Source organism: Mus musculus, chromosome 2 (genome assembly GCF_000001635.26).
Source record: "Mus musculus strain C57BL/6J chromosome 2, GRCm38.p6 C57BL/6J".
Taxonomy (NCBI): domain Eukaryota; kingdom Metazoa; phylum Chordata; class Mammalia; order Rodentia; family Muridae; genus Mus; species Mus musculus.
This window is the reverse complement of record NC_000068.7, coordinates 25,862,174-25,881,516: the sequence shown is the minus strand read 5'-3', so window position 1 is coordinate 25,881,516 and position 19,343 is coordinate 25,862,174. Positions and strand designations below refer to the sequence as shown.

At 52.8% G+C, this 19,343-nt stretch overlaps 1 protein-coding gene across 30 annotated transcripts in view; it reads right to left on the bottom strand.

Annotated features, from left to right (window-relative positions):
• Positions 1-17,726, bottom strand: part of Kcnt1 (potassium channel, subfamily T, member 1) — a 54,483-nt gene extending 36,757 nt beyond the window's left edge. For 5 of the 30 annotated variants that reach the window (XM_006497880.4, XM_006497878.4, XM_006497881.4 and 2 more), the window contains exon 1: positions 3,482-3,692. In XM_006497880.4, the coding sequence (XP_006497943.2) occupies positions 3,482-3,636 (155 nt within the window). In that variant the 5' untranslated portion in view covers positions 3,637-3,692. Of the gene's footprint in view, positions 1-3,481; positions 3,851-17,454 lie in introns of those variants that run through there. The other 25 variants (XM_006497879.4, XM_017317197.2, XM_006497886.4 and 22 more) reach the window with 16 other exon arrangements.
• Positions 17,727-19,343: the final 1,617 nt, after the last annotated feature.

Below are 19,343 nucleotides of genomic sequence, written 5' to 3'. Positions count from 1 at the left end.
CAAAGCAACGATCTTCCAGGTAAGGAGCAAGGATTCAGCAAAGGTCACTGCAGACCGCAGGGGGCACCCTGTACAACCTGCATTGGGACCTCTGTGAGGCCAGAATCTGGCTTCTTATTCCAGTATGCAGCCCTTCGTGGTCCCTGGGTGTGTCCACCTGTCAGAGCAGGGAGTGAGGTACCATGCAGCTGTTGTATGGAAGCTGTTCAGAGGAACCACCTGGTGGTCAGGGGAGGATCCAGGGTCCTGGAGTATTGTGGGGACCACGAGGTTCTAGACATGGAGGACAAGAAAGTCCCAGCAAGGAAGAGCCAAGGGATCCTCTCATGAGTGCAAGAATGCTGGGGTGACTGCAGCTGGGGCTGGGGAGTCTGCCCCCTGCAACTGGACTGACAGGCTGGAGAATTCTTGGGAGAACATCAAGGCAATCTATGAGCCTGAGAAACTGCTCTGTGAAGGCCCTGGCCTTTGGGGGGTGGTTATGGCATATGATGGTCAGGGACAGACCCTGGGAATGGGAGTGCTGACAGGGAGTCTGGCTGGCTACTGAGAAACTTGGTACCACAGAGTGTGAAGCTATGGCCCCACTGAGGTGGAGAATGGTAAGGCAGTAGGTGATGTCAGGGGGTGTAAAGAGGGGATCTTGGAGAACAGGTTCAGGCAGATATGTGTTGGCTGTAAGAAGGTTGAAGACATAGATACTCCCTAGGGGTTGGTCACAAAGCCAGGAGGTGGGGGCCTTACTCCTCAGGATTTGGGAAAGCTATGTTGGGTGTGCAAGTGTAGGGATGGCTCAGCTTAGAAATAAGGCTAACAGTTGATCCTAGACTGGCCAGGTCAGAAGCAGGCTGGGATGCCACTAGGTTGCTCTTGCCCCAGCCTCTACCCCTGGGCTCTGTCCCCAGTAGACTGAGAGTTTCACCATGCCAGGCTCAAAGGGGTGGCTGCAGTGGAGACCCTGTGAGGACACAGCATCATGATGGAAAGAGGGCCTAGAGCAAGTCAAACCTCTGCCCATCCATCAGGCTTTGCCTCAACTCCACCCCAGCATCCTCAGCTCCCCCCACCTCTACACATTTACATTAAGATCCCAGAGATGTCAACGGATAGATGATTCCTGGTCACAAAACTCCCCATGACAATGTCTGTGGGAACATCAACCTCTCCCCACCCTTCCTGGGATATGGAGACTCCTTGAGCCCAGGCTGTCAAAATTCTGTCCCCAGGGTATTTTTGTAGCTTCCTACCCATAACATAGCCACCATAGCACCCCAGGATATCTATTCTCTTGGTCCTATTACTGACTATGAAATACACTAGTGTCATTTGGAGCCTCTAGAGATTCCCAATATATTCCAGTAGGGACAACTTCTAGGACCATTTCTGCCTTCTGTCCTCTCCAGTTGTCCTCCAATCCTGGCCCCATGGGCACAGCTCGTAGAGGCTTGGCCCCACCCTTCCAGCCCCTTCTTCTTGGGCATACAACTTTCTTACACCCCTCATTGGCTCAGCCAGTCCCTAAGGAAGCAGATGGGGCTGAGGGGGAGTCCACAGGGAGTACAGGTGGGAAGGACTTCCAGGGGCCCAAGTCAAGTGGATCCAGGAGCTAGAAGGGGCCCTCGCACCTGACACATTGAGAGGTTGGCTAATGGTCCAGCTCTTTCTAGGTTCCCAAACTTTGAAATAGATTCTCCTCTCCCCAGCTCACATTTTTCAACCATTCTAAGCCTCAGTGGGAGATGGAGAAAGAGGGTTCAGGTTGGGTGGGGTGAGAGGGTCCAAGCCTATTATAGTTCTGAAAAAAACGCAGTGTCTCAGGAACTGTGTGGGCAGTCACACCACAATGTGGACATGGTTGGGGCTATCAAGATACTTTTCTACCTTGTTGTCTTCCTAGTAGTGGAGAGGTCTCTGACTTTTCTGGCCAGCAGTCCAGACATAGAACAGGGGCAAAGGCAAGTCACAGGCCACAATCTTGCCTGGAAACTTCAACAAATCCAATTCCTAACGAGTCATTCCACCTCATCCTCCCCAGCTGGGACCTGCCTTGGCGCCCAACTGCTCATCACAGCAGGTGTTAAGATGCCAGCTGCAGGCCCAGGTGCTGCCTGGGACCGGTTGGGTACGCAGCTTCCTTCTCTCTGCTTTGCAGAGGAGGTTGGCAAGGACCCTGCATAGAGGAGAGAGAGGCTATCCTTGTTGAAGAGCCAGCAGCACAGCCTGTGGTCTACAGGATGAAGGGCAGCCACATGCAGAGGTGCAAGTGGGGGGAGGGCTTCCTGGAAGAGGTGGCCACAGCCGTGTTGTACTCTGGGCTCAGGCGTAGCCTGGGCAAAACTGCCTTGCCTGCAGCCCATCTCTCATGGGGCCAGATTGGCAGGGGAGGGAGCTTCTGGGATCACTGGACCAAACTGTCCATTAGGAGGGAGAGGCCAAGAAGGATGCATCCCCAGGCCCCTGAGCAGCACTAACTACCCTCCTGCCTGAGCTGCCCATCCGATATGGGAGGCCCCTCAAGAGCCATTTCTGGTAAATGGAAACAGCGTAGCAGCAGCCTTCCTGTGTGAGAACCAAGAGACTGGTGCAAATGGGGGAGGTAAAGGAAGAAGGGGGTGCTGTGATCACCTTAGGCCAGCCATCTGTTGGGCCAAGCCATGGCCAAACCACCAGGCTTGACCCAGGGGGTTCACCATCCCTCTGTCCAGAAAGCCCTGCCAATTCTTGTTCACCCTTAAAAGCCAGTGCTCAGGAAGTTGACTGGCCTGGTCCCATTCAGTCCTACCCCAATGGCTAGCAGAACAGGCTTCAAGCTCACGATGTGCCCACACCAGGCCAGGTCTGATTCATTTCCCCCCACAGCAGCCAGCAGGATTCTTGGCACAAGCAGGTGATGGCTAGGGATTCACTGCTGCAAAGACCTCAGTGCCCTCATCCATGAAATGGGGAGCCACATCCTGCCTGGAGCTTGCAGGAGGATGAAAAGGGTGGGCTCCGTTCTGCAAAGGCCTCCTGCATTCTGGTTGCCCACCATGCTAGTTAGTACTCAGCAATCCCATACCTTTACTGTAACCCAGCCAGCCAGTTTGCTATCTAGCCTGCCAGGGCCTCAGCTGCTCACTTCTGAAGTGCCTACCTCTCCTTAGTGTCCCTCCTCAACCCACTCCAGTGGGCTTCCTGGAGCACTGTGGTCCAGGGCCACCTGACTCAGAGCCCAGGTCATATTTGCAAGGCCCTGGGCCACCTGACTCAGAGCCCAGGTCATATTTGCAAGGCCCTAGGTTCAACCACTAAGCAAGGGGCCCCGGGGTCTAAGTCTCCCCAAGCCAGGCTTCAGGCAAGGGGTGGTGGGACTCCAGGACGCCCTCTCCAGGGCTACAGGCAACGCCAGGCGGGGGAGCAGAGCCAGTGCTAAACAAAATGCGAACGACGCGAAGCCCCTCCCGCGCAGCCGCGGGGTCCTGGTCCCCGCAAGTGTCCCTACCTCTGGCCCACGTCGCTGCCCACGGAGCCCCCGCCGCGGGCCGGCAGTAGCGGGCTGAGCCCGTGTGGCTCCTCAGGGGCTGCAGCGCCGGCTGGGGTGTCCCCCGGACCCGCCTTGCCCTCGGACGGCGAGCGCGGCAGCTTGGCCCGCGCCATCCTGCGGGAGCGCTTGGCGCGGGTGGCGGGGGCGGGGGCGGCGCCGGGCGCAACCACCGCGCACCTCACCCCCAACGCGCAGCACAGTGGAATGGTCCAGAGTGGGGAGGGTGTCAGCTTGGCTCCCCGTGCACCAAGGTCGGCTCCAGGCTCTTGTCCCAACCTGGATGCCTCAGGGAGGACGCAGTTCCAGTGTACAGCTGTCTTACCCCGACTCCTACCAGAAGTAATAGTAATGGTGATAACGGTCATTGCGCTGAAGAGAGATGGGATGCAGAAAGGGTAGCACAGCTCATGAGGCTCTTGGTAGCTCACCTCCAGAGGAAGTTTGATGGAGAGAAAAGATAGCCATCTCTGCTGGGCATCTACCCACATCACAGGGTACTCTTGTGTGTCCTGGGAACCATGGTGTATTGCTCAGGATGGCAGGAAGCCCAGAGCTCCACCCATCCTCTAAGTCCCACCTCAGGGCCTCACGGAGTGAAGTGGGCCCACTCTTCTAGTCAGATGGGAAATGGTACGTGTGCTCTTTCTCCCTGCTGCTGATGTTTAGGGTCCTCACCCTCCAATCCTATCTCAGGGCTGTCAGGGTCGATGCCTGAATTGTCCTGAGTTCCCATCTTTTTTTTTTTTTTTTTTTTTTTTTTTTTTTTTTTTTTCCAAGACAGGGTTTCTCTGTGTAGCCCTGGCTGTGCTAGAACTCTGTAGATCAGGCTGGCCTCGAACTCAGAACTCAGAAATCCACCTGCCTCTGCCTCCCAAGTGCTGGGATTAAAGGTGTGTGCCACCACTGCCCGGCAGCAGCTTGGGTTCCCATCTTAGGTGTGGTAACTCCAGATACAGGTATTAGTCTGTGCCAGGTACCTGGGGACTTGCACAGTCTCAACTCACAACCTGAGCAGGACCTGGGGAGATAGCACAGAATTATTAAAGTCCTTGCAACACAAGGATGGAACTTGTGTTCAAGTCCCAACACATACATTAAAAAAAAAAAAAAAAAAAAGCCAGACATGGTGATAGCACACACTTAAAATCGGAGACCTGGGGGAGCAGAGGCAGGAAATTCCTGGAGGTTGCTGGCCAGTTGGCCTCACCAAATTGGCTCTAGTCCCAGGAAGAGACCTCATCTTGAAATACAAAAGCAAGTGGAAAAAAACAAGGGAGAAATTGAGGAAGACAGCTGAGGTTGTTTCCAGTCTCTACACACATGTGCATGCATACATATCACCTATGCACGACACACACAGGCCTACACTCACACGAACAGACACATACACCTCTCCCCGACACACACTAAACCAAACCAAAGTCATAACCTGAGCAGTGTGCAGTGGGGAAACTGAGGATAAAGTGGTTTTCCCCACTAAACTGAAGCAATAAGAAACAGAGCATTTGAAGGGGAGACTGGCTGACTCAGAGATACCTGGTATGGTTTTTCTAGCCCAGACTATCCATTTCACAGCTGAGGCTGCAGGTGGCTCACCCAGGACAACAGCTGGGTGTTTTACAGCTGGCCTGCCCCACAGTTTTTCTTTTAAACTTGAATAAAATTGCCTTTGTGTTAAAAAAAAAAAAAAAAGACTGCCTTGTTGTCTTTTCCAATTATCTGCTTCAGCTCCAAGTCCTCATAAAACCAGCCCTCAGTCTCTGAGCTAATATCCATGCGAGCATCCCCTGACTACACTTCAGCAGAGCTCATGTGGCCATAGAGGAACAAAGCATTTGTACTCAATGAGTGCCCCTGCAGATAGAAGCCTCTTTGCCCTTCTTGGGAACCCAAGAAGGGACCATGAAATTTCCCAAGGGCATGTTGTGGGATGATTCACAGTAATGTGTGGGACTCAGACTAAGAGACAACAGGGCACAACACAGGATGCTGTGTGCACAGACTGCAGTGCACAGAAAGTGCTAGTAGGACTTTGGGGGAACTTAGGGTCACCAAGGAGCAAGGGTAGAAGGTTGCATTAGTGTCAGGGATGCAGGGCTCCTTGCTCAGAGAGAACACATTTGCATCCCTGAGCAACGTGGGCTGTTCAGAGGCCACATCTGCAGAGCACAGGGGGACAAAGACCTCGCTGCTTGCTTCAGCGTGTGTGGCTGTTCTGTGTTTATTTTCTGAGTACAGCGAGTCTCCATGTGTCCATCTGAATTCCCTGAGTAGAATCGGATAACAGACAAGAGTCTGAGTCAAGCATTTCACCTGGCATGACTTCAAGCTGATGCCTGTGAAGAACCTCTTAGTGGTAGTGGGGAATCTAGGGCAGGGAGGACTCTGCTGCACTTGTTGCTAAATCACATAGATCAGAGTAGGTATAATTTAAGCACGATCATCACCTCTGCTTCCAGAGTCCGGTCCTGTTTCTTATGGAGCTCTTTGGCACCTGGACACAGAGGAGAGTTTCCAGATGTCAGAGAACCTGTTATGGAGTGAGACAAAGAAGAGAAGATGGGTGCCAGGCTTGGACAGTCTGTAGTCCCAAGGCTCAGGATGAATGACATAGAAACCAAGGTATAAATGATGCTCCTTTTAGGAACACCAGGCTATAGGTGACACTGAAAGTGTCCTTGCATAGAGGAATGTGAAGCTCCAAGCCAACTGGATGGAGTCCCTGTGGGTGAAACCTGCTCAAAACAACTACAACTCGAAGGCAGCCTCCGAGACCCAGAGGAGATAAACCAATGTATTAAAGGACAGAATCCAGTCCCTGACACCCCAGCCAGGACAGGACAAACCAGCATCACACACATTCACAAAACAGTGTCAGAAGCAGGGTACTAAGAATGAGAAGATGACAGTCCCAGGACTTAAAAAAAAAAAAAAAGGAATGGGAGACAAGGACTACTATACCCAGCTAATATGTCACCCAAGTCTACAGGTGAAATCCCAAGAGCAGAGCAGTGTACAAGAACCTGGCATGCATGCAGATGCCCTGCCTGAGAGAAAAATAACCTTGAAGATTTGGCCTCTTCACCCTGGTCACCATTTTAGGCTAAACTGGGACAATCATAAATCCTGAGAATGCTTCCCACAGTTTGCTGGTGGTAAATGGGTGGCAGCAGGTAGCTGTCCTAACTTGCATTGTTGTCTAGCTGGGGAGATATCAGATCTTAACCTCTCAATAAGATCATTCCCTAAGACTGTCCCTGTGGAAAGGGCATGGGACCCTACAGCATGCCCAGCTGGACGACCTGAACACTGGGAGTGTGCAGGGTGCTGTGATTCAAAATAAAGATGCTCTGAGCTGGGACTATGGACCTAACATTATCTTCACTGGAGAGACAGTCCACGAAGAAGGACATCTTCAGGCAGGGGTGTTCTTAGGGCATTGCTAGAGATCGAGGAAGTCACAGCAAGGACATTCATAAGATCTAAAATGAAGGGAGGTCCAGAGCTGAGCTCACATAGCCCTTCCCACCTCTGGGGTTCTGGAAAGGTAGTGTGGAGAAGGAACAGAAATGGTGTGGCTACATAAAGCCAGGAGATGAGAGAGCCCCAGTGGCTATACACCATAAGGACAGGTCATGAGTCAGTCCATGAGAGAACATCACTCAGCCTCTACAGAGAGGAAGTCTGCCACAGGCTACCACAGAGGTAGATGTTGTGCTGATAAAGAAGCCATTCAGAAAAAGACAGGTCCTGTGGGACTCGGTTTCTATGAAGTCCCAGAGTCCTTGGCTCCATAAAGACACGCAGTGCAAGGCGGATGCAGGGGCTGGGGCTAAGGACTCAACGTTAATGGGGATGGACAGGGCTGGGGATGCACAGCAGCGTGACTATGCTTACTTACCAGGCAAGGGAAAGAACTCTAAAGACAGAGAGCCTGGCTATCAGCAAAACCTAGCCCCAGGCCAGAAGGAAACTCTGGCCATCAGGGCTGGAAGCACCTCTCAGAGTAATGAGCACAAGGTTCAATAAAAGCAGCTCTGAGAGACCAGATAAGTAAGCCTATCTCCACAGCGGAAGTAGAGAGATTTTTACAACTCAGGCTTTCTGGGAGCCCAGGCACTACCCCAATATTACAGAGTGAATCAAATCAAATCCAAAGAGGTTGCTGGAAATGGAATTACTGACCAGGCCAATGGCTCTGATCACTTGGCAGATGTAGACACTGACCGGGCATCAGAGTGGAAAACACTGTTCCAACAGGTCTTTGGACCCCATGGGTAGGACCTCCAACTGGCCTCATGTGTTTAAATACACTTAGCATGTAGAAACACACTCTACAGGGCGGGGAGAGCTACGCAATAAATTCCAGGAAAATAAGCTACAGGACACAGTACATTGGGATATTCATCCTCCTCAATCTACTGAGCTAGAAGGACAAAGGACATTTGTGGACGCAGATGGGGAAGGGTGTCTATCAAGGGCTGAAGGAGGCTTTGGGATTTCCTCAGGAGAAGAAGTATAAGGAAACAATAGTCATAGGCAGATCTGGTGGAAGAAAAGGAGAGGCAGAGAACTATTACGCCCTGTGAAAATATCACCCAAATGCCAGATACAGAGACATCTCAGGTGTAGGGCAGCACACAGGAGCATGACACAGGCACGAATACCTCTTTTGGGGAGGGTGGATGACCTCAAAGGTTATTTGCAGACAGTTCTAAGAAATTCCAAATTGAATTGCTCCAGAATGGAAGGGGGCAAACGGATGCCTGTGGTCAGCAGGAGCTCATGGAAGTGGGTTTGCAGCAAGTGTTAGATAATTATTCAAAATCTGGCTACAGAACAGATTGCAGTGATCTTAAAGCTTGTCGAGTAAAGAGAATAATATAATTAGCAAACACTGGGAGTGTGCGGGGTGCTGTGATTCAAAATAAAGATGCTCTGAGCTGGGACTATGGACCTAACATTATCCTCATTGGATGCGGGGTGTGTGTGTGTGTGTGTGTGTGTGTGTGTGTGTGTGTGTGTGACAGATGTTTACGAGAGGCCCACAGTCCTTAGGTGTATGGAGGAGAAGGAGCTAGTTCTTCAAGTGATCCTGTGGTGATAAAGGGGGAAATGTAACTGCCAGTGGGCCTATTTGGTCAGTTTTAATGGGGATACTCGAGTCCAGAGGCAACATCAGGCAAGTCTGGTCCAGTAGGTCTCAGACTCAGAGTCCAACTTACAAAGACCTAGAGAAGCTAGATCCCCATGAAGAGGCCACTAGATACCCAGAGCCAGAAGGGCCAGAGGCTGCCAGTTACTGTGCTTACTGCTAGGATCAGCACACCCTATTGTTTTGGTCCTGTAGATCAGACCAGGCATGGTCAATTCTACATCTCATGAGCCTTAGGTCCAAGTGTCAGCAGGTTGGTTGCTCATACGGGAATTTGAGGGGAAATATGCTTCCATGACAGTAAGGGCACAGCCAACAGAACATACATTACATTAGCACATGAGAGGGTTTGCTGGGGAACTGGCTCACACGATAAACGGTGGAGGCTCTATCCTGCAACAGGCCAAGTGCAGGGGGAGACCTTGGGTGATACAGAGAGACCCAGTACATGTCACCTATACATTAAATTTCTTTGGCTTATGTTTTGACATTTTCTTTCTCCCTTCCACTACCCTCCCCCCGCTCAAGTAAAATATCCCAAATCTGCATATTTGGCCAATGCTCTCTCAGTGACTGAAGTCCAGGCCTTTGCCTCTCTCTTATAATGTGGACTCGTGTGACTGCATTTCAGGACAACTTTTCTTTCTCAAATCTCCCATACAACCATCCTCAAGGTAACATAGTTTTAGGCAAGGTCCCAGGAACCAGACATGGACGTATTTGAACTGTTTTTGTTCAGTGACCTGGGAAAGGGTCTCGGGCAGACTCCTTAGCTCTGTAGGTGCTCCTTGACTCTCCAGAGGCCTCTCCTGCCAAGAGGATGCAGGTGGATGTGAGGCAAGCCAGGTGTCACAGAGGCTACTGCAGGAAAGGGGCAGGTACCTCACATTGTTGTTCTGGAGCCGGGGAGGGCAGAAAACACTTTTGGTACCCATGGGTGGGAACTGCCTGGCCCAAGGCCACAACTTCCTCCGAGGACACTACAGCTTATTGAGAGGCTCAACAGGGTCCCCTCTAGAGTGGAGATGTAGGACTAAGCTGCCCTTTCCATACTGGGCCTATGCAAATGAATCAAGTTAACAGTGGGACAGGGTGAGGTCTTTGAGTTGAGTCTGCCAGGACCTTGAGGGGCAAGGCAGCTCTTACTTCCTGGGGTGGCAGGTGGCACTTGCTAGGAGTTTCTTAAGATTGGAAGGGGCTTGTGGGTGGAGAGGTGGAGCAAGAAGGACCTCTCACAGGTCAGGCCCTAAAGGTGTGGCTCTGCCCACATCTAAAGCAACAGAAGATGGATAGGGGAACTTCTGGGCTCAGAACCTCACCACGCTTTCTCCCAGACTGTCTCTGCTCCCAGGGAGCTATCTATCTCTGACTATCCTGTCCAAGCACTTCATGGGACTCGAGACCCAAGGATTGCACCATACACCTGCAAAGCTGGGATCCACTTTGGCTTGCTACTTGATGGCTTCCCTGCCCAGCACAGAGCTATGAAGAATCCCACACACGTTCTGAGCAGCCGTGAAGCTCCTTCACCCATCCTATCCTGTGCAGCCTGCTCAGAACATCTTTCTTTCCTGGCTTTTGCTATCCCTCTCTCCCACGGCAGGCTATTTCCTCCAGCAAGCTCAGGGACTCATCACCTAGAGGATGGCAACTCTTCTTGGTTGCAAAGGGCCCCTTTCCTAGACTCTCAGGGAAGTCGAGGTTGGAAGGATGCAGTCTCCACCATCAGCCTCAGTCTTCAGGATCAGCTGGCAGGATGGCTCTCATTGTTTTTGCATGGTGGCTGGCCTGCCAGGAGGTCACCTCATCTGGTATAGGGTGGGCCTCTCTTATGGCATTTCCACTTCCCAGTATATCTCCAGGCTACTTAGATTCTCTAGGAAAACAGCCTAGCCCCAGATGTGGCTTGACAGTCAGATGCCATCTTCAGAGCTGGTACCATGGGCATAGCACATTCCTCATTAGTGACTTCCAGCTTCTTGGCTCTGGCTTCTTATGACACCTATGACCTCTAATGGTGGTATTGTTTTGGGGCCACCATAACTGAGTGCCTTGAAGCCACAATGCCCTATGAGCTCTCAGTGCTAGAGGACAGATGTCCAGAGTTGGAGATGGCTGGCCCAGGCCATGTTGGTTCTGTAGATCATAGCTATGTGGCCCCAGCAATGTTTACTTCTAAGACCCTGTCCCTCACTGGTGACCATGTGTCTAGCCTCTTAAGCTTAAGAGGCTGATGTCCATATGAGTACTTACCTCCTCTCTCTCTCTCTCTCTCTCTCTCTCTCTCTCTCTCTCTCTCTCTCTCTCTCTCTCTCCCCTGTTCTCTGTGTTGTAGATATATGTGCATGCACGTGTGTAGAGGCCAGAGAACACCATTTGGTATCATACTCAGGAAACTCCACAGTTCTTCCTTTGTGACAGGGTCTCTCACTGGCTTGGAGTCCACTAGGCAGACTGGTTGGCCAGCCAATCTCCATTTCTGCCTCCCCAGTACTGGGATGACAAGAACCAGCCACCACACCTGGCCTGTGAGCAGTCAACATGCTTGCTCTAAGAACCCCATTTTCTAGCACCTGCTAGATGCCTCTAGGAACCTGGGGGGATACTTCTGACCTTCAAGACTGTGAGAATAGCTGTGCTTCTCTGGAGCTGCTTCTGAGGATTATTCAATGCCTGCTCATGACTGCCCACAGCTGACAGAGATAAAGGGCAAACAAAAGATGCCCTCCTGTTTGCATCCAAATGGAAGAGCTCAGAGTGGCACGCGGCAGGCTATAGGAAGTGTGTGGGAAATCAGGGGAATCCCCAGCAACTGTAGGGTCCCTCTCCCAACTAATCCTGACCACAGAGGACCTTCCCCCCTCCCCCAACACATGGCCCAGCCCTCTGGGTTCTGTTTTATGCTAATTCAGGAGGAATCTGATTTTAAGTCACGAAAGTGAGTCACTAGGATGTGGGCATAGAACATGGGCTTAGAAGGCCAAGATAGATATGTGTCTAGCTGTGTTGACTCAGAGGATGAGATATATGAGTTTAGCCCCTGGAGATGCCAGATCCATCTTCTCAGGGGGTCTCTGGACATCACAGGCATGGACATGAAGGGACTAGACTAGTCAACTGATGGTGTACAGCTAAGGTGGTGTCTTGTGTGAATGAAGACATGGGCCCCAGGTGCTTCTCAGGTGATGCTCTCTTAACTCACAAATGTACCCTGGACTGACACCTCTCATTGCCCTGTATTCTATTATATTTATCCTAGCCTATCTCCCACCTATTGGTTCTGCTTGTTTGTAGCCTCCTAGGGCCCAAGCTCTGGGGTGGTGGCCCAAGTCCCAGATCCCATGCCCAGGCAGAGATACCAGAAGGAGGAAGGTATAACTGACCCTGGGACTACTCTATATCGAGGGTCACCTGACTTCTCTGCCCCAAAGCTCACCTTCCAGGCTCTGCTCCTTGTTATGGAGCTCAGTGTATAGTAGGGGACAGATCATCCAACTGCCTGTATAGCTAAGTGGAGAGGCATGGTCAACCCCTCACCCCATGTAAAACTGAGTGTAGAGACTTGTGGAAACCAGCCCTGGTCCTGGACAATGATCTGAAAAGTCTCAACCTATATCTTGCTTAGGACACCTGAGAGTACCTGAACATTCCAGAATCTTTCAGACCCTGTCCTCATTTTTCCTGCTGAAACCAGGCCTTGATTCAACCATCTAGGAGGCACAAGAGTATATCCACGGGGCACAGGGAGATGGAGAGAGAGCACACTGACATCTAAGTGAGCTCCTGGAGTCCAGGGAGCTGGCCCTTCTGACTTTGGTGACCCCTAGCTGAGCGCCCCAGCCCAGAGAAGGGTGCAGGTTAAGTCAGGCAGCAGTCCACAGCCTGTCCCGTTCATCAGTCGAGCCTCTGCAGAGCCAGGGAAGCACCTAGATGGTGTTTGAAATGAAGTCCCTGTGGGAGGCAGCACCGTCTGATGTTTTCCTGGGTTCAGAAGCCTTGGGCAGAAAACACAGGACAGAACCCAGTGCCAGTCAGTGGGCAGGAGTGCTCAGCTTGCTCCAGGGCCTCACAGGCCTATCATCATCTCCTGCTCTGTCCTCTGCCATGGCAGTTCCCATCTCCTGCCCCATCAGTTCACTTGAAGTCTGCTCTTGGCAGGTATGAAGCCCCAGTCAGCTGGGTAGCTCCAGTCTTGAGTGTGCTGGAGATGCTACTGTGCTTTCTGGGGTTCCTAGCTCCATCTCTGATCCTGTGCTCTGGCCTTTCCTTGATTGCCTCATCCCTCATCACCAGTAGTACCCTGCTTCCTTCTTGAACCCCTTTTGTCACCTTGGACTCTTGACCAGGCATGACCTACATATCCCACCCACTACCACCCTGGCTCAAGCCAGGCCACACCCTCCATCGTCAAAGCTCCTTTTCCATTTCTGAACAAGCATTACTGGATGCTTGTGTGTGTTAACTTGGGATCCATAAGGGCTCCTGGTCAAGGCCCAAGGAACCTCCAAAGGAGAACTAGATGTGTCCCTAATACTTCCCACCTTAGAGCTACCCTCGAGGGCTTCATGCACAAACTCTGGTCCCAGTGCCCTCTGGTCACCTACTGCTGGCTCAAGGTGCAAATAGGAGGCTACTTGTCCTGGAAGGGATGTACAGAGAGTGGGGCGGGGTGGGGCGGGGTGTGGTGCAAGCAGGGCTGCCCAGCAGAGGCAGAGGTGAGGGTTCTGGATCCAAATGGTTATATGCAGCAGAAGAGGCAGACTACAAGGGTAGAGGTAAGGACGGGGCATCGGAAGCTGTGGGAGTGGTTAGGATGTGGAGCCAGGCTCTGGTCCCGAGGGCAAGCTCGTTCAAGAGTGATGAGGAGGGCACTTAGTGGGCATCCAGCTATCCAGCGGAGTTCTCCACTCCCAGCTCAGCCCCTCCCCATCAGCAGCACTGCCCAGCCCAGCTCTATGGTCATTAACAATCTCAGTGAGTAGTTCTGAGTGCAGGGCTGTCCCTCGAGGCACCTTTCCTTAATCTCGGTGTTGGAGACTTGGGTAGAGGGCCTGCATCTCATGAGAAGGGTTCAGCTTAGTCCCCAAAGGGTAACTTGGTGCACTTTCAGTTCCTGACAGGAAGGGATAGGAGGTTCCACAGGCTCTCTACTCCCCATGGCTGTCCTTAATGGGGGGCACCCCACTGCCCTGGCCACAGGGCACTTTCTGCTTCCCATTTTTTATGATTCTATCAGAACGTACTCAATGCTTTTGCCTCAGAGAAGTGAGCTGAGCTCCACTGTCTGAGAGCCAGGGACAGCACAGATGGGGCCTGCACTGGCCTGCCGTCTGCAGCAGCACCTTGGACCCCTGAAGACTTCCCTTCAGGTTTGAACTGAGCAGACTAATCCAGGGACAAACCTGCTTTCACCTGCCTAGAGCCCAGCCAGTGGTGACCTACTAGGTCCTGTCTTCCCATGGCTGGCTCTTCTGAGCAGCCTGGCAGTGCCCTGTTCATCCTGCAGACAAAGGGCCAGTGGTGGTACTGAAGCCTTAGTCTCTCTTACAGACCAGGACAAGACTCTGAGATTCAGACACTCCTTCAACACCACAGCCTGAGGCCTCTCATAACATCCTCTCAGGGGTCTTCATACATTTACAGGGAGAATGTGAGTCTATACTCCCACCCCCAGATCAGGGAACTTGGAGGGGGTAGTTCTGGGTGGAGAGTATACCCAACCTCTTTAAGATGCCCAGGACTCCCGTAGCTGGGACAGTAAGGTATCATAAGGGGCAAGGCCTTGGTCTAGAACCTTGAATGCAACAGGAGCCACTGAGCTCTCTCTGACTGTTCCCCACCCCTTGAAGGTCTCAGAACTTAGCACAGATGGTGGGAGTTTATCCGCAGTAACATGGGCCCCAGTGTGGGTGAGATCTCAACTCTGCCCCTCATGGGCTGTGTGCAGTGCTCAGTGTCCTTAAGAGTGCCCAGGCTGGCGGTGCAGCCTCATTTGCACATGTGGGTGGCTGAGCACCTCCCTGTCAAGGCCTCGGAAGCTGCAGTGACTCACCAGCAGTAAGTAGCTTTATTCCTATGGAGAACAGGAAACCCACACGGCCCTTCCTGCCTGCTTACAGTCTTCCAAGAGTCGGGGTGTATATCCCCCCACTTTTGCCCAGCAGAGCTAGTTGTGGGGCAAGACCAGTGGGCAAAGAGGGAGGTGCTAAACATCTAACCTGAGCCTGTCCTGTGCTGGGACACAGTTAGCCCAGCCCCCCCCCAGCCCCCCGCTGAGACCACTACCCCAGGCTGTGAGGGTACATCTATGCTACATCTCCCTGGTGCAGAAGCCCATTGCCTGCAGCCTGGGACCCAGCTGGCTACTCCAGAGAACTCCTGGGAGAAAGCAGGGCAGATAGAGCCTCCCCTCCCTCTGTCCCTGACTAAGCCCTCCTAGACACATGGCACAGTTGCTTAGGCCAACATCATAGTAGTGAAGAAGGGTTCCCAGTGCCATCGTCCACTTTGAGAACCAGTGATGATGCAGAAGGAAGAGGAGACAGGTATGGAGGAGGGGGAGGGAATGGACAAAGCTTTGGTGGGAGTGACAGCAGGACCATCGGGCAGGTTCCAGGCAGCAGGAGGGACCTCCTCTGCCCTCTCCGTATTCAGCTTGAAGTCTGTGCTGGGTCTGTGTACACACAGGGCTCAGATGCTCTGGAGCAGACCTCAGCCCACAGTTTTCTGTATTACCTGCCTGTGATGAGAACCTAGGGGCTCAGAGGGACCAAAGCCTGAAAGTCATGAGAGGCTAGACTCACCCACTAGGCTGATACTAAGATAGCTTTAGAGATAAGGGAGTGACTTGGAAGGGAAGGGAAGGGAAGGGAAGGGAAGGGAAGGGAAGGGAAGGGAAGGGAAGGGAAGGGAGAGAAATATTCAGGATGGTTGTGTTCTGTCTTCTGAGAGTCGAGGGTTGTGCCAACCCTGGCTTTGTTTAATCTTACTGTTTTAAAATTCATGTTTCATTATGTATCACAATTAAAAACATTGCACAAAGTGCCACTGCCCTAACAGCAGTTTCTCACCCCAGGGCAGAAGACAGCTGTTACCAGGCAGACTGTGGCTGCCACCCTATGGCTGACAACAGGAATCTTCACTATCCATGCCTGGAAAGGAAGGGAGGCAGTCTTTCAGCTACATCAGCTAGTCACTGGCATCTGTCCAGTCAGGCCCCAGGCACTTTGGGAAGACAGATGCCGTTTCTTACCAAGCACTGGGATGGGAGAACTCTCCGCAGCTGCTAATTCCCGGAACTCACCGAATCCCAGTGGAGCAGGCACCAGGAGGGAGGGGGTGCTGACTTAAGATGTCAGGCACAGGAAATGGGACTCACAGAAGCCCAAGCCCTGCCATGTGAAGTCCCCACCTGCAGATGGCAGAGCCAAGACAACCTATCTTTCTCTCTGTCTGAGCAGACACTGCTAACTAGACCAAAGCCAGGGTCTTCCTCAGGCAGGTATGTGTGTTACTGTAGCACTTGGTTCAAAAGACAAGAAAACATGACATCAAAATGCATCTCTAAAACCAGATGCAGCGACACACGGCTGCAAATCCCAGCACTCAAGGAGCTGAGGCAGGAGGATGCTGAATCAAAGCAAGTCTGGGCTACATAGCAAAAGACATGAGAACAGACATGCCTGCACAGGATCCAACCTCCCTGGTTCTAACCAGTGAAGACTTGGAACACACACCCGTGCACACACGTCTCTGCCCTGCTCTGTAGGATGAATGGTTCTGAACACCCAGGGACGTCTGTTAGAATATCATTGGTCCAGTAGGCAAAGCAATGATCAAGCTCACTCTGCATGCACTCCAGCTCTGAACACACTGACCTATTCACAAACATGATTCGTTCTCAGTAGTGATTTCCCAGTTGGTTGTTTCAAGTGCTCAGTGTGTGTCCTGACAATTTGCAGGCTCATGTACTTTCTGTCCTAACTCAAGGAACTACGTTGTTTGGGGGAAAGTGCATCCAAGTCCAAGGTTGGGGGAGACATAGCCCTGGGAAGGTGATGAACAGAAGTAGAAGTTTCTGATCATAAGCCAGCCTTTCCAAGTCTGCCAGTGTCCTTCACCATCTTCCCTTGCTGAAAGGAAAGCACCTCCCCTGAGGCTGGCAGCAAGAACACTAGTGTTTACCAAGAGAGTTATTTGGGGAAAAGGCAGAAAGAGACATTTCTTTCCAGCTTCCTGCCAAGCCCCTTCACTTAGGAGCTATTTCCATAGTATCATTCGGTTGACCCCTGCTTAAAGCACAGAGGAGAATTTGCGGTGAGGGAACGTCATACCGCCATACCGCCTTCACTCTGAAAATATGACCATGCTGAAACTGGAGTCTGAAGGACACTGACCCCTGGTGACTACTTGGCTGGCTGCGGGGCTCTGCGACCATCGTGCGTGCAGATCTGACTGATCCTCAAATCAGTGGAGCGCTGGGGTTGGGGATGAGAACGGACGTACGTGCACGGGGAGACAGAGCTAGCCCCCTACTCCACCCTCAACCCCCGTGCATCAGAGCCTGCTAGCACCCCCGCGTCCTGCTCCAGGTCCCCGCAGGAAGAGGCGCCGGATCCCAGCCCACCCAAAACTTTCTATCCAGGGAAACCGAGAAAGTTGAAGAACGTTGTGGCGGCTGCTGGGACAGAGCGGGGGTTGGGGTGGGGGTGGGGGGCGTGAAGGGTGCGCGTGCGCTCGTGCGGGACTCAGCACCGCGGACAGCTCCGCCACTTACCTATCGTCGTTCGGGAATGGCTGGTCTCCTAAAAGCAGGTCACGGAATCGGTACCTTGGCGGCAAGGGCAGCACCTCCGTGTCCAGGTCGTTCATTGTGAGGCGGCGGTGTCCAGGAGCACGTCCCCGCGGCCGACTTTCCCTGAGCAGGGTCGCCTGCAGGCACAAGGCAGCGCCCCCTCACCGCCCGCGCCCTCGCCGGTCGCGCGCAGACCCCTGCGAGCCCTTCCCGGCCTCCGCGACCCCCCGCGGGGGCGGGACAAGCACCTGCAGGGGGAGGGGCTGAGGGCGGAGCTCGGCGGGGGCGGGGCGCCTCCCGGGTCCTCCGGGCGGGCTTAAGGTTTTTCTTTTCCCAGGAGATGTGTGTGTGTGTGTGTGTGTGTGTGTGTGTGTGTGTGTGTGTGTGTGTCGGGGGTGGGGGGCGGATGGGAGTGGTCATGGCTAACTCCAGAACATTGTTTACTTGAAGGTCCCTGGTCTTCCTTGAGTTGGCTGGCATAGGAGCCCTCCTCTTCCCTGGACTCAAGCCAGGCAAGCCTCCCCGCCCCCACAGTCGGCTCCAAGGCCAGTTGCTCAGCTTTTCTTCAGGTTCTGGAGCCAGCATCTCCACCCCCCAAGGCCTCCTCTCAGCCTCTCACTGCTGACTGGCAAGAGGCAGTTTAAGAGGAGGCCCTCTAGGGCCAACAAATCAGAAAAGATGAGATTCACGACTCTGGACTTCCAAGGACTCCTACCCCAATCGTGGGAGTCACTGATATGAACTGGGACATGTGGAGCATGCTGGGGCAGCCTTATGTACACCAGGAAGGTCTTGTCCCCAGCGGCCAGCAGTATGTCCACCCTTTGCCTTTTCTGGTCTTTCTCTTCCTCCATATCCATATTCAGCTGTACTAAACAGACACAGCAGCTGGAGACTGGCTGGCAGAGGGCCCCAGGCTCCAGTTCCCAGCCTCCTGAGGCAGTAAGCTGGGGACATTTATCTTCAGCCTCCAAACCGCAGCTATCTGTAGAAACTTCTGCCTACAGCATAGGACTCAGTAAGCAGCTTAAACACACCAAGTGAGAACAGGCTTAGACTCAACTGCACCCACGAACTGACAGGACTGTGGGCATTGGCACAAGTGGGGGACTGTGGTCCACTGGGCTCCTGACCTAACCAGGGTCCTATGCTTCTTGTACCCTGGCATGGCAGAGCTCCTGGCCCTCAGCCCAGCCTGTTGTCAATCTAGCCTTCCAGCACCCCACAGTAGAATTCAGTCGGTAGAATGCCCAGTTCCCTCCTACCTGACTTAGCAGTGCCCCAGTGTGGCTCAGCCAAGAGCAAAGAGCCCAAGAAGGCAGCCAGTGTTCACACTTAAGTACGCAGCACCAGTCCACTGGACCTGCTTAAGCTTCTCCAAATAAGGCCTGAGGGGAAGGGGTTTGCTCTATGTTTGTTCAAAGTAGGCCACAGGGGTAGAAGATGAAGGGGACATTTACCTCAGGCAGAGTTTGGACTCTCATTCTCAAGTTGGGAAGAGTGGGTGTATTGTCCACCCTGGTCCTCCCACCCTCAGACTACCAGCACACTGACAAGTGTAGGCACTCCCTTCCTCTGGAGGCTGGGGATGCTCAGTGGCTGTCTCAGGCCATGGCTGCCAGTGGCAACACTCACATGTTTCTCAGATCACAGCTCCAACCTCTGGGATCTGGCAGCACTTGAAAAATAACATTTTCCTAATAGCATCGGCGGAGTTGATTGTTATTTCTTAGTCACAAGCTGGCTGGGCCTGGGGAGGTGCTGGCAGGTGGGGAAGCACATGGCCAGGGCTCAGGGCTTTATTTCTTTTGGCAAGCCTCCCAGGAAGGCAGCACCAGGTGCCTAGGAGCTGCACTCTCTGCTGCCCTGAC